General features: G+C 38.6%; 1 protein-coding gene across 3 annotated transcripts in view; it reads left to right on the top strand.

The window, feature by feature from the left end:
- The first annotated feature begins 5,037 nt into the window (after positions 1-5,037).
- Positions 5,038-14,719, top strand: part of LOC145663217 (ankyrin repeat domain-containing protein 27-like) — a 39,263-nt gene continuing 29,581 nt past the window's right edge. Inside the window, exons 1-3 of one of the 3 annotated variants that reach the window (XM_081729574.1) lie at positions 5,038-5,188; positions 10,098-10,203; positions 13,159-13,195. In XM_081729574.1, the coding sequence (XP_081585700.1) occupies positions 5,141-5,188; positions 10,098-10,203; positions 13,159-13,195 (191 nt within the window). In that variant the 5' untranslated portion in view covers positions 5,038-5,140. The other 2 variants (XM_081729575.1, XM_081729573.1) reach the window with 2 other exon arrangements.

A 14,719-nucleotide genomic window follows, 5' to 3' on the forward strand; every position in this document is an offset into this window, starting at 1 on the left:
ATGCTCCGAGTATAATCTGGTGATGCAAACTCTTACTCACACAGCGTATGTCACTAGCGAACAACACAAAGAAGCCGAAACGTCAAGAATGTCACGTGATATCAGTAACACACGTCACATTCTTGCACGACTGCAGCCCATCTCACCATTTGACGGAGATAAATCATTGAGAAACATTGTCACTGGCGTCATAGCGGATTCCTCCGTCAACGTCCATAATTTATTTTCAGTTGGGGAAGAGCTTGCGAAGCAACTATCTGGCAAAGACCTGTTCACTGTGAAGTGGAAGCGTGCTGATAAAGTCAAAACTCTAGCATCCGCGAGTAGTGTTACAATCAGCAACGATATCTCCGTCGATTCGAATCTTTTGTTTCAAAGACTGTTAGTTGTCGCTAATGCAGGCAGCACATCTTTAGAGGAGACCTTAGCTCATGAATTATGTGCCCACCCACCAGCTTTATTTAAGTCACCCAGCATGATGCGTAAGGCAGACAAAGCCCCACTGGCCCATGTGATACTAGAGCTCAGCAAGCAGCAGACCGCACAGTTTGAGGAAACGGAGCCAGACAATATTCTGTATGTCTTAGACGGAGGATCTTTGTTACATAGACTACAATGGTGTAAAGGCAGTTCGTACAACAATATCGCTGCATCATTTGCTGAGTATATAGTTCGTAAATATGGCACATCAACCATCGTGTTTGATGGCCATGGATCACGATCAACGAAAGATGTCACACACCACCGTCGAGCTGGATCCTGTGCTGATCCAACAGTGCATTTTATGCCATCGATGGAATTCGTGGGCAAAAAGGACAGCTTCTTGTCCAACAAAAGTAATAAGGAGCAAATGATCGACCTCATAACAGTCCACCTAGAGAAAGTAGGTTGCACAGTGCTTCACGCTGACGGAGATGCTGATGTTCTGATAGCCACAACAGCAGCCACAGCTTCCAAAACCTATCACACTTTTGTGATTGGAGAAGACACAGACGTACTACTTTTACTCCTATATTACTCACAACCGACTCCATTCCGCCTCGTCTACCGCAGTGACATAAATACAAGAAAAAACGTTAAGCCCGATTATGACATACACCTAATTCGTGAAAGTCTCAGTCCCAGCTTGTGTGAACATCTCCTCTTGTTGCATGCCTTTACTGGTTGCGACAGCACATCACGAGTGTATGGGCTTGGAAAGCAGAAGGCATTTATAAAAATGCAGAAAGACTCTAGACTTCGAGAAATAGCTTCTGCATTTTGTTTTCCTGGCCAGCCAGCAAGCGCAATAATCGAAGCCGGGCATAAAGCAATGGTTCTATTGTTTGGGGGTGATGATCACATCGACCTCACTCGTCTTAGACATCGCATGTTCAGTGCAAAAGTCACAACAGTCAAATGTTTCGTAGCTCCAGAAAGACTGCCACCAACTGCGTCTTCCACCAAATTCCACTCTCTTCGCACCTACCACCAGGTCCAGGTGTGGAAGTCGAAACCTGCAAACGCTACAGAATGGGGCTGGCAAGAAAGGAATGGTGAGCTCCACCCAATCTTATGTGATCTACCACCAGCTCCAGCGAATTTGCTCACCATTGTTCATTGCAACTGTGTTACCGGGTGTGCAACAACGCATTGTACTTGCAGAAAGCATGGCCTTCCATGTGCTATTGCTTGTGGTGTCTGCCAAGAAACCGAATGTTTTAACTGTTTAAATGAATATAGTGAGGACAGTGTTAGCGTAGGCGATGACGATGTAGATGTGTAATTAGCCTCCAAAAGTCTTTCGTCTTCCCATTCTTTTGCTTTCGAATATTTTTGCTTTATATATAGGTGTTATGTTTCTATAAAACGAATTGTCTTGTACACTGTATTATGGTAAGACCTTCTATTTGCTATTTCTTGTGGTGTGTGCCAAGAAACTGAATGTTTTAACTGTTTAAATGAATATGGTGAGGACAGTGTTAGCTTAGGCAATGACGATGTAGATGTGTAATTTTCCTCCCAAAGTCTTTCGTTATTCCCATTCTTTTGCTTAAGAATATTTTTGTTTTATGTATAGTACTTATATTAAAGCGACCTTTGATTTAAAGAAAGAAACAAGATTTTTTTCTAGCGTACAATGATTATCAGGGTTGCCAGAGCCCAAGAAAGGTAAAAGTGTAGATTTTCCCAATTTTTTCAAGGTTTCTTCTTCTATTTCTGCATGTTGGGCACAGGGGGCACAAACGATACGTCGTTGGCAAGGGGGTTCTGTAAGCTTTCCAATGCGGTATGCTTCATGTCCCTGTGACAATTAGGGAGGATGCTAGATCTAAGAAACATAAGTTAGACCGCTGTAAAAAATATACAGAGTGACCCTCCTTGGTCCGTGGTTCCGAATTTTTATCTCCCTTACTGTTAAACCTACGTCCTTCATTTTTTAATGTTGTTGTTACCAATATCTGGTCTACGCGTGAGAATTTTTGTGAAGGCGTATGAGGACGTACAGTGTTGCAAGGGTCCAAGAAATATCAATTTAGAAGAGAAAAAACAAAAAAATCAACTTTCTTCTTCTTCTTTTTCTAGGGGTTGGACATGATGGGTACAAAAGTCACTTCGTTGGAATTTGTTGTCTATGAGCGTTTCAACGAGGTATCATTCATGTCTCTGTGTCAAATAAGAGGACTACTAGAGCCGCCAACGTAAAGGTCTACGATTTTTTCGAAAAACCATGGTCCGCCATTTTGAAACCCGTTTTTGGAGGTGTTCCCGTGGTCCGATTTTGTCGGATTTTGGATATTTTCATCAGGTGGGGTACCTAAACAAAATACAGGTGTAAAACTAAAGGTTGCAATTTTTCCCAGGTCAAACCGTATTTTGACTCGACTATACAGAAAGAGCTTCACCAGTTTTCCTCATATAAGAAGCACCATCAATCAGAAAAACAAAACATTGTCATATTTCACACCATTCGGCCACAACGTGTATAAATATTCATTGAACAGCCCAGAGGTGGATCCAGGACGGACTTCTGGGGGTGGGTTGTAATACTGCTACTTAGAGCTACTTTTAAGAGCTCCACACTCTGGGATGGGTTTAATTTATATATAAAATAAAAAACTTTCCCCTTCTGAGGGGGCTATCGCCCCGATCGCCCCCTGGATCCGCCACTGGAACAGCTTGCAATTGTCACGTGATTCGTAACTGAGAGTTCTTTAGAGGCTAGCAAGAAATGTTTTTTGGAAATTATTTCATAATTTTTCAGTACACCTACTGTAACATTCCCCACTTTTCTAACACTAACAGAATCACTAGTTTCATCAATGCTCATTAATTTTTATTTCGTTTTCATATACGGGCCTAATATGTTAATTTTCTTCATAGCATTTAGTTAGATAGTTTTTCCGAAGCATTAACTCAACCAGGGCCGGCGCGAAGGGGGGTCGAGCCGTGCCAAAACCCAGGGCGACAAAATTTGAAAAAGAAAATAATAAAGGGGCGGCATGTGAAAGTATCGCCCAGGGCGGCAAAACTTTTAGCGCCGGCCCTGAACTCATCTGGAGAACTTAAGTTCGTATAATTGTTAAGAAAATTTCGGAGCTCAGGATTATTTATCTTATATAGGGGCATGTTGCAGAGACGAACGCTTTACATAAATCTAAATAGTACTGTATATTTGTTGTGACACTGGAAGATGAGGGACCCTGCAGTGTGAGGGTGCAGTATGTTCTCCGATGAGTTTGTCGCGATGAAACACGTGACGCAGCAGCGATATGTTTACTACCTGACAAGTATTGCAGTGCCTGGAAACGTTAATTTTCACTTAGACGTTTTACCGTCAGTGGTAAAAATGTTTTTAAATTCCAGTAAGTAGTTTTCTAAACGTTCACGCACACTGGATTTCACTTTGGACATAGTTAATTCACAGATCCAAAAATATAAACTTCACTACTGTATAACAATGACTCAATTAACAGGAGTTCCACAACTTGGATCTGTATATAAGGCACTGGCGTCAAATTTCTAGACTGAAACGCGATAATATTACGAAGGAAAAAGACGTTTGGCAGCAAATAGCTTGTGGTAAAAGTGCGACAATTAGGTGGGATTTTGAAGCCGGACTGGAAGCCCTAGCATCATCACGACTAACAAATTACACGTTGGTGAAGGCAATGATAAAGCACTTCAACGCAGGGGCGTCATTTAGGGGGCAGGGAGGGGCAATTGTCCCCCTGAGTTTGAGATTTCTATAGATTTTATCAATAAAATAGTAGTAAATCAGTGAAATACGCGAAATTTTACTTATATCAAGGGGTTTTGCCCCCCCAAGCAAAATCTGAAATGACGCTCCTGCTTCAACGAAACCTTTCTCCTTGTTTAGTAATATCAAATTTCCCCTTCACCTACGGTCACTCGTCCTCCCCTCAGTTTTGGCTTCAAGGTACAAAGCACTCTTTTATAAGCTCTTGGTTGGGCACAAGTTACCCCAGTACGGATATCAGAATTTATGATGACGCTTTTCTGCAGGCAGGAAATTCCTGCAAATATGATGGATAGATTTATGTAGCCCATTTTTTTCCATGTTAATTTCTTTCGAGAGAAAGGAAAAATCAATTCGCTGTGAAATTTAGAAAAAATAACTTAAAATTATTAAAAATATGTATTTGTTACAAAAATGTCCAAAATATTTATTTACGTAACTTTTTTTTAAGAAAATATGTATTTTTATGCGAAATAAAATTTGTAATTGACACTTGCAGACTCTTAATTCGGATAATAAACTTTGTTTTGAGTTTGTACATGTTTGGGAAAAAATATGCTTTTATATACAAATCCGGGCCTTACTTATTACATATCCTCTGGTTGAGCACTTTAAAAGGTACTGATTTCAGTGCTATGACTCTGCATGAATTCAAATAATTCAACTTCAGCATTCCCTTTGTATAACATTTTGATGCAATTATTTAATTTCCGATAACCAGTATAGCAGTTATGAAGACCTTTTGCATGATTTTTCGTTGCGTTGCTGTACGTAGAATATTGTGAACATTGGTATAGAGTGAATCCCACACAGAATGAAGCCCCTCATTCTTGCAAAAGGGATAATATTTCTAATGTTTGGGGGCTGGCAACTTTGTATACGAAATAGTTGAAGAAGAAAATGTCAGCTGACGAATTGCAGAATAATACCTATTATCACATCTTGCAGGTATTTATATAGATATAATATGTCATGTAGAAATTAAGTTATATTACGATGGCTCAAATTACAAAGAATTGTTTTCATATATTACTAACCTTGAAGGTAATGCTGAATTCGGGTGAAAGCTATGACTGCAGTAGAAACTGCTTTACAATTACATCATTATTATTTGTTCTATCCTGTTTTATGGGGGCGCGCTTATATTCATGAAATATAAACTTCTTCTGGCAGGAAATGAACTCCTGCAAAGGGTGCAGAGGAAAACTTTACACGCTCCAGCGGCGCATCAATAAATAGAGCCGCTTTAAATTGGTATAGTAGAGTAGAGTAAGAGGATAAATAGGGTAGGAGTAAAAACTGGCTAGCTTAAGGTTAAGCAAGTTTCGACTCATGGATATAGTATACATGAAGCTGCATCAGTCCCCGAAGGAGCAGGACGCTCATACTTTTAGGGATTATTCATTGAGTATATACGAACTTATGAAGGGGGTAACAAAGCGACTTTTATTTACTTATCGACTGATACGAAAATAAAAAAGAACGTACCTGTACTTTATATCTGCATATGTAGTGCCCTTGTACTTTATCTATAACTATGTGTGTGTGTGTGGGGAGATTTAACGCATATCGCATTTCTTGTGCACATGGATACTTCTTACTATTGCACTACGTAGAAAATTTATGGTATTTCATGTAGAAGTGGTAATAGAACACAGAAGAAACGCAGATCAGGGGTTCTCATGTATACTATTACCGATTATTCATTGAGTATGTACGAACTTACAAAAGGGGTAACAAAGCGACTTTTATTTACTTATCGATTGATACGAAAACAAAAAAGGACGTACTTGTACTTTATGTCTGCATGTGTATGGAATCTCATGGTCGTAGATCGGCCGCATGATCTGCTCCTGAAAATACTGTGAATTTATTTTCAAGTTCTTCGCCAGCCTACGAATCTTCAGTTTACCTCGGTAACAGTAGCCAGAAACGACCATGAACCATTTTGGGAAGGATTTTTTTATAGACACGGACCCACCTTCTGAAGTTCTTAGCACCTTTCTCTCGGTACATGAAGGCTCTCGGTTTGCCGTAGGTGCGGTGGCTCAGTGGTAGAGCGTTTACCTCCGGTGCTTGGGGTCCTTGGTTTGATTCCAGCTTGCGCCGTGTGGTCTTTGTGGTGGACAAAGACCGTGCTCGTGGGTTTTCTCGGGGTTCTCCCATTTCCTCCCACTTCCTCCATTTCATTCATTTCTAATAATCACAGTCTCCTTTAGCCTAACCGGCATAACCGTGGGACGTAAAGCTAAAGATTTCATTTCTTTTTTTCAATTTTCAATGAAAAAAGTCATTTGTCATAGCTGTAAGGCTAACAACATCACTCACACTTTACAGGGATTGGCACTTCGTAAATATGAATACACGTTTAAGACAGTTTGCCTTGCTTGGCTATTTAATGGACTGCCACCTCTATGTAATCGAAAATAACACTCAGGTGAACAGACTGAATTTCCCTTACACACGACGCCATATAGCACCTGTACAGCAGAAAACAAGCTATTTTATACATATGTATTAAATATTGTACTTCACAAATATATTGTAGGTATTTTATCCCATCATAACTGCACAATTTGTTCTACATAAAGAGTAATCTTTGAAATGTGGGATTATCTGTTTGCGCGCATCGACAAACTGCATTGCTTGTTACACAAAATGTTGCAGCCTTGTGTTCGTTTCTATAACTCAACATCATTGCGTATTTGCGAGCATGCATTATGTATAACGATTTGTTACTTCAAAGTACTAATAATTTTAACGATATGTAGGTAAATGTAAAAAATGAGGTTCTGTAGTAGGAAACTTTCATAATCTTTGCGTTCCAACATTACTTGGAATTACTTATGGTTAGTGATTTGGGGCTATTGAAATTACGTCACTGAAAACTTAGGTTGGCCACGATTGTATCTATCTAATAGTCATTTTTCATGTGCACTCCTTCATTTTAAATGTCATAAAACATTTGTGATGATTTTGCACTAGTTACTCTACACCTGCAAACACAAAACAACTGTATTTCTTAGTATTTACTTCTGCCGCCTACAGATATTTGCTCCTTCTTAACACATCTCTTTGCGAAATGTGGTGTGCCTAAACTTGACCAGCATCCTAATTTCCATCGGCGAAGTAGGAAATCTTTATTTTATGTTTACAAGCGTAGAGCAAGAAGTTTGTTACCATTACAAGTGCTCTGATGTATGTTATTTTATGAGGTTTCAAGTTTTTTTTTCACTATCCTCATTTATGCACATATTTTTTGTCGCTGACACGCCTGCTTCCTGCGGGGCCTTTGTTTATGCGCTCCTGCCCTCCTCTGTTTTATAGCATTCTCGCTTTTAGTGGCCATCTAGCACAAGTTGTTTTCGGGTTTTGTAGTCATTAGGGCATATGTCCGGACGCGTATTTATAACCATAAAGGGAAGACCTCGTGAAGTGAATCTGCACCCATTAATGAAACTGTAAACCTAAGAAGCAATTTCTAAGGTTGTAGGAGTGAATTTCGTGATGAAATAATGTCATATAATAGGTTAACACTTAATCGTTTTCTGGACATGTAAGCTTGCACGCATATTACCAATCTGTACGCAGTTATTTGCACAAGAGCCGTTTGTATTAATAGTCCAGAAAGTCATACGGAATCAAAGTGATTGACAAGCTATATTATTATTATTAATTATTATTATTATTACATGCAGGTTTACAATAGTTCGTTATAATCAAACAAATGTTTCCCTTTTACTTTTCTTACTTTAATTGATTGTAAAAGACTTTCTGGATAGCTATTTCTTTTATGACGCATGCTTAAATAATTGCGTACAGATTGATAATATTGCTGAAATATGAAATTATCTCTATTTCTAAGATTTTAATTTGTTATGTTTGCGAAAGGTACAATAATGAAAATGTATAAATTAATCTTAAAAGAGTTTTAATAGGTTTTTAATTTTGAATGATAATTCTGGTGTCTGTTAGTGCATCGTCTTATGCACTTGGAAAGCCAAGCATAAACAGATTTTTCTGACACATAGTGATTGATCATTATGATGATGAATATTCAGGATTAGGATGTTTTTAGAATTTAGATTTTTGGGCTTTCGACATCTATAACCATGTTAGCCCGTCACGTATGAGGGATGACGTTCCTCGGCGAAAACACTATCCGGGGAAAGGGAAGGAAGGAAGCGGCCTGGGACCTATAAGTTAGGTACCATCCCGGCATTTGCCTGGTGGGAATGAGAAAAACCTTGTTCAGTATGGCTGACGTGAAAAAGCGGTTTACACTTTTTTGAGCGAATGTTCCCACCAGAAATCGAACACGGGATCCTCGCACTGAAGGCGAGAGCGTTAGCGACTACGCTACGCGGGGTCAGGATGAATATTCAGTTCCACGCTTATGATTGTCATTTAAGCCCCGGTCTTAGGCAGCGGATTCTTATTGGAGACGAAGTACTGATAACTAATATTCTTTTATTAGTTCTGCAGTGGTTATACCGAACACCCTCCGTTTCGGTGGCGTTAAACTTAGGATGAATATTGTTTTAAATTGATGTTAGATAAACGAAGAGTACAGAACTTAGGTTATGTCCATGATGATAGTGGACATATATTTTTACATTGCTTATCCTTTGAGATCCATTGAACTGCCACAACTGCTAGAACTGCCTGAAATCTAAAATTACCTAATGTTAAAAGTACAATCACGGACAAAGTTTAACAATTATATCTATAAGCGGATCTCTGCTGAGGTTGATAATCTAAAAGCTCGTGGACGTACGTAAAGCCATATGTAGTAATAAAAGTATTCCGAGTCCTGGTTTCAGAAGTTCCAGAAGAAATTTCGGAATTTAGAAAGAAAGAAGTATGTGTGTGCAAGCTTTTCGTAATGAGTTCCATTATGTAAGAAAGCTGTTATAAGCGTGTAAGTCGAATTCAAAGACATGATTATGTAACAGAGTTTACATCGTGGTTTAATTTTTTACTCACATTCGTTTACAAGTAGACTTAGTTCTGTATTTTCTTATGTTTCATTAACTAAAATGAGAATAAGATTTGATTCGAAATAAAATTTAAGATTGCTACTACCAGAATAAGTGCAAGCTGATATACCACGAAAGACGAAATTGATTTTTCATACAAAAGCACTTACCAACGTGTGCTAGAGTACAATGAACAGTATCGTAAGTTAGATTAGGTTACTAGAGCAAGTGTGATTTCACACTAATAACATTATATTTGTGAACGTAGGATATTTCTTTTGTACACTGTGCAGAAATACTTCGACGGTGGAAAATGGTATCGGATACAGTAATCTTGCAAGTAAATGATGATGAAAGAATCGGTGGAATGTGAATATAGGAGGAAACGGGTGTATCCCGAAAAAAAAAAAAGAAAAAAAAACAGGAATATGATGATGTGCAGCACAGACTTACTTGATCAGGAATCGAATCAGGGACCCCAGACACCAGAGATAAACGTTTTACCAGTGACCCACCTTGCCCCAAGGTTAATTGCTGAGGTAAGGTACCTGTAAATGTGAACAAATTTCAATAACCATGTAAGAATCACAGAAATATTATCCGTAACCTGCCAGATTTTCCAAATAAATGATAGGAATCCTATATAAACGCTCGTATTTTTGTTTATAGATAGTCATTTATAAACCTTTCCATAAGGATATATTAAATTTGATGATTCAGACTAAATTTTTGGGACTTTTCTGGTGTCTGTTGACACTATCTACTTAATTTGACTGATTTCAACTTTTATTTATATATTTCTTTATTTCATGTTTTGTATCCATATGAGAATTACTGTTAACAATATATTACCATAATGAAATGCTTTTAATTTACAGAACAAATTCAGGAGAAAATACGAATTAGCTCAAGAGAAATGTTGGATCATATGCATTCCATGTTCTTCAGCTTTACATGGATTGGATATTACCAGCGAGTTTACAGGTAAATCATTTTCTAAAGCTTTGCAATTGTAATTATTACTTGTCTCGTTACTCAAAGTTAATTTTCCTTTCTTGACATGTATTGCTTTATAATCCGGAGTTTGAGGGAGAGCACAAAAAGTTCAATTTCCGAATTATTCACTTTGATTAATTATCCGTCATCTTTAGCTTATTTCATGGGTTACTTTCACAGTTAGTAAAGCGCAAAGAAATCGAGTTAATATACGATATTTAAATACAAGCAAAATTGGTTCTCCAAAGAGAGTTCCATGGTAAATGATCGTGTGGGCTTTTGAATATAGATGCTTAAAAAATAAATGATTAAAACTTCAAAGTACAATCCAGAATATATATTAAATAAAGGGATTTTCTCACTGCTGAAGTCGAGATGAGAGTGTGTGGCTGTTCTGAGAAGACGACTGCGTGGCGTAGTGGTTAACGCGTCGGCATGGTATGCCGGAGATCCCGGGTTCGAATCCCAATCCAGTTATTCACTTTTTCACTCTTGTGTGTTATTGTGCACTCGTGACCTTTACAAATATTTACATGAATTTGGAAACCACGTTGGTGCTCGGGGTCTCGGATTTATTCTTGGTGTAAGAGAGCTTTTAAATTTGAGCACATTACGGTCGCTTGGATTCCCCCTTAGACTATAGGTCAACTTTTCACACAGTGTCAGTCCTGAAAAGAAACGCTAAACTTCATCCAACAATGACAAATCCGAAAACCAACAATAATTTTAATTCAGATAGACAATTAAGTGTACAACTGGTATGAAAGCCCATATCCATGTACATGATTTCTTTCTTCAAGAAATTGAAAGGCACTCTCTTTTAAACGGGATATGATTCCTTTCAAAACACAACAATCTCTATTCCAATCGGCTGACAAATCCAAAGTTTTTTTTGATAAAATAAGTTCATTTTTGCCGGTGACTGCGAAAGGTCCATATTAACGAGTTTTAAATATGAGAAAAACCATATATATCGGGTGTTCTAAAAATGGCGCTCACTAATTACAGAGCCTTAAGCTACAAGTCAAAATAAGGTGAAAAAATATACATTTGTATATTTTCGTTTCCTTGCCTGGGGACGCAGTTTCACTACGTGACAAAGTCGTAGATAAAGAATCATAGAGTGGATCTACCTATTCATCAAATACCAGTAGTTACATCGATTCTTTAAAATTTGTAGACGTTGACACTCACGCCATTTATTAGCGTAACAATCGATGCAATTGCTTTGTGGATTCATAGAGCGATGCTAACGGTTCCAAATGAATCTACGATATTGCAATACAATGAAATCTTTGATTCCTCATAGCAGCGGATGGAGGTACCGGAGGGTGTACCGTTGTACGACATTTTCACTATATTTGACCTGAAGAATAGCGCTCTGTTGGCTGTGGACGCCATTTTTAAAACACACGATATATATATAACGGCCGATCTCTTATTATGACCACCCTTTCGAGTAATGGATTCCCCAGGGGCCGCGGTGGCTAAGTGGTAGAGCGTTCACTCTGGTGCTTGGGTTCCCGGGTTCGATCCCAGCCCCCGCCAAGTGAACTTCGTGGTGGACAAAACACCCTGTGCGTGGGTTTCCTCCCACTTTCTTCATTCCACCATTTGATTCATTACTCATCATCACCGTCTCCTTTAACCTAACCGGCATAACCATGGGACGTAAAACTCAAAAAATTTAATTTAATTTCATTTTCGAACGTATTCCCACATGAGATTCATACTCCTGTAGTGCATAGCTGCTGATCTAGGTAGTCAAACAGTAATCAGAGTTCGCGTGTGATGTGTAAATACCATGCCTCGACTGCACAAGCAGCTGCATTAGTGAGAGGTTGGAGAGGAGTCATAGGGAAGTCATCAGAAGTAAGAGACGCATAGTCCACAAAACTACAGGGAGGGCGTAATGCTGATTTATCAAGTTGACCATCTCAACTATTAGTACAAAGGCAGAGGTGTTGTCCGCTGGAGGAGCTAATTACTCAATTCTAGTGATGGTTTCATATTTCCTGGAGAATTTGCATAAACGGTTGAAAGTAGTATTGCGAAAACCCTATTGATCTTAGTTCATCCCAATCGGTAGAATACCCAGGGGAAATTTTCCTTCGTCCACCCTATAAAATCGTCACTGCCAATTACAACCGTAGTTAACCGGAAAACATATTTCCTATGGCAGTGCGCCGTATACTCGCACATATATTTCATCAGATGGCCCCAACGTTCCCCGCATCTGGTCCTGATTTAGCGCGCGTCGACTCACCTGTTGAAACAAACAACTTAGACTATATAAGAAGATCTCCGAAGGTGGTCTCCTGAATTTCGAAGTTTTATTCACTCTGTGCGTGTGTAGCAGAAATCCTATGACGCTTTGAAGTCATCGTGCGTGGTGTCAACAGTATAGGCTAGTGGTGTAGGGTCTGTTTACTTTACATGGTAAGAAGAAAATAGTGGTAGATGAACGCATGGTTGGTGTTCTGGCAGACGTGCCCTATGGAGAGTTATGCTCCAAGGCGATAACGCATTTAGCCATTGCAAGCATTCCCAAGGTTTCGGAATCTCAGTTGAGAACCTGTGGGAATGCCATGTGCAGTCGTCCGTCTGGCGAGGAACCTCCGTCTCGGCTTCAAGGCAGTTTCGTTGGCCGTACTAGCGGATGACTTGCAGCTTTTCGTATGTCCCTGTCACGTCGAATAATTTCTGTACGGTATATTAGACGCCATTAGATAGGTGATTATAACTTCATGATCAATCGGTTGCATAATAATTAAAGGATTAAATCAGAACTAATCAGTATTGAAAACACGAAATATTTTTTGAAAATTATACTCAGAAAACGTAAAAGTATTAACGTACGTAAGTCGATGTTATATCAATAACCATTTGTATGTAGGAAAAAATGTTTTATATTATTCTTATTCTGTCTGTTCTTTATTTCAGATACTCATATACTGAAACCGTCCCCTCACTGCCAAAGGTAAGAACAGTGCTCTGAATATGGAATTATATACATCAAGTTTTTTGTTTGAGGTTGAGATCCGTCAGAAGTAAGGGAGTAAAATCAAATTCATGTAAAGATATAAAAATTGTTCGATTTCAACGCAATTTTCTCTATAGTTCCTTTAGGACTTTCTCATCGTCGCGGCTGAAATCGGCCAAGGATAAAGGATAAAAGGATTAAATTCATCCCAACTTAGAAGTTTCCACGTGTACATAAAATGACAAGACTATAACTTCCATAAAAAGTATTTAGGTTTGAATTAGAGACAAAGGAGTAAATGCACTTCATCCCCTTTCTCTGAATTTGAGTATATCTTGTCTAGAAATTATCAGATTTTCTTAAATCTCATAAAAAATGGTCGTTTTTGATTAGGTATGAAGTATTTTTTCTTTTCGGGTTCCTCAATCATTCTCGCTGGTTGGGGTTGAAAGAAGCCAAGTATGAGCCGATACATTAACCCTTTCCCCTCTATAGAGACAAACAATTAAAATATATAAATGGTTTCCACGATATATACTCCATGTTTTTTTGTGGAACATATGATATGTTTTGTTTGAAACTCAAGGCCTGTCCCAGTTGTCTAAAACTAACATTACACCAAAGGGAGAGAGTGAATTTCAGGCTTTCCAATGCTCCTATATTTCCTATATTTTAACGAAACCTCCTATATTTTTGTGGCATTGCTACTTCCACTTGTGAAAATAACATAAGGAAAAAAGGTGTGGGTGGTTACAGGGCCTTTTGTCTCCACAGTAGAGTGACTGCATGGAGACTCTTCTTATTTCATTCTTTTGTGCTTGTTGTCTAAAGATAATAACACCAAACAATATACAGTTAGCGAGCCTTGTCCAGTCAGTATTAGATTTAGAAAGCCACTTCTTTATGCGTCATGTTTGAAGCCGATGGTTAACTTTGCCTTCTGTGTTCAAACGCATCGCGGAACAACTTCCAAGGCTGCGTAAGTACTTTTCTGGAGAATCTGCCAGCACAAGATAAAGCATGTCATGAAAATAATCGTTCCAGAAGGATTAAACAATTTCTGAAAGAGAAATTGTTTGAAACCAAAAACTGCATTTCATCATTTGTACATCAGTTATTTTTTGATAAATGTTGGTGTTTATTTCAACGCAAAGACCCGCTAATACATTTACGGCTCAGAGCTAGTCAGAATGCTGCTATTGAGGTTTGTGAAGCCAGGTGTGTTGGGGGAGAAGGAGGGTACTGATTTATCTGCAATTGATTTCAAGAACTCTCTGCGGCAACTTGAAGTTGGAGTGAAAGCGCAAATTGTAATAGCTAAGTGCTCAGAGCTACAAAAGAGGGAATTCAGGGAGGATGTGAGGCGATTCTACATTTGTGTGGTTTCAAAATTGCTTAAGAAATTACCAATATCGAAACCATTGTTGAAGTACCTGCAGTGTCTGCATCCACTATTCAGAAAGGAGATTACTTGCACGGAATTTGGCAAAAAAAAAGTGAAGCATGTATTTGCAAATTATA

This window comes from Thermobia domestica, chromosome 10 (genome assembly GCF_964235325.1).
Source record: "Thermobia domestica chromosome 10, izTheDome1.hap1.1, whole genome shotgun sequence".
Taxonomy (NCBI): domain Eukaryota; kingdom Metazoa; phylum Arthropoda; class Insecta; order Zygentoma; family Lepismatidae; genus Thermobia; species Thermobia domestica.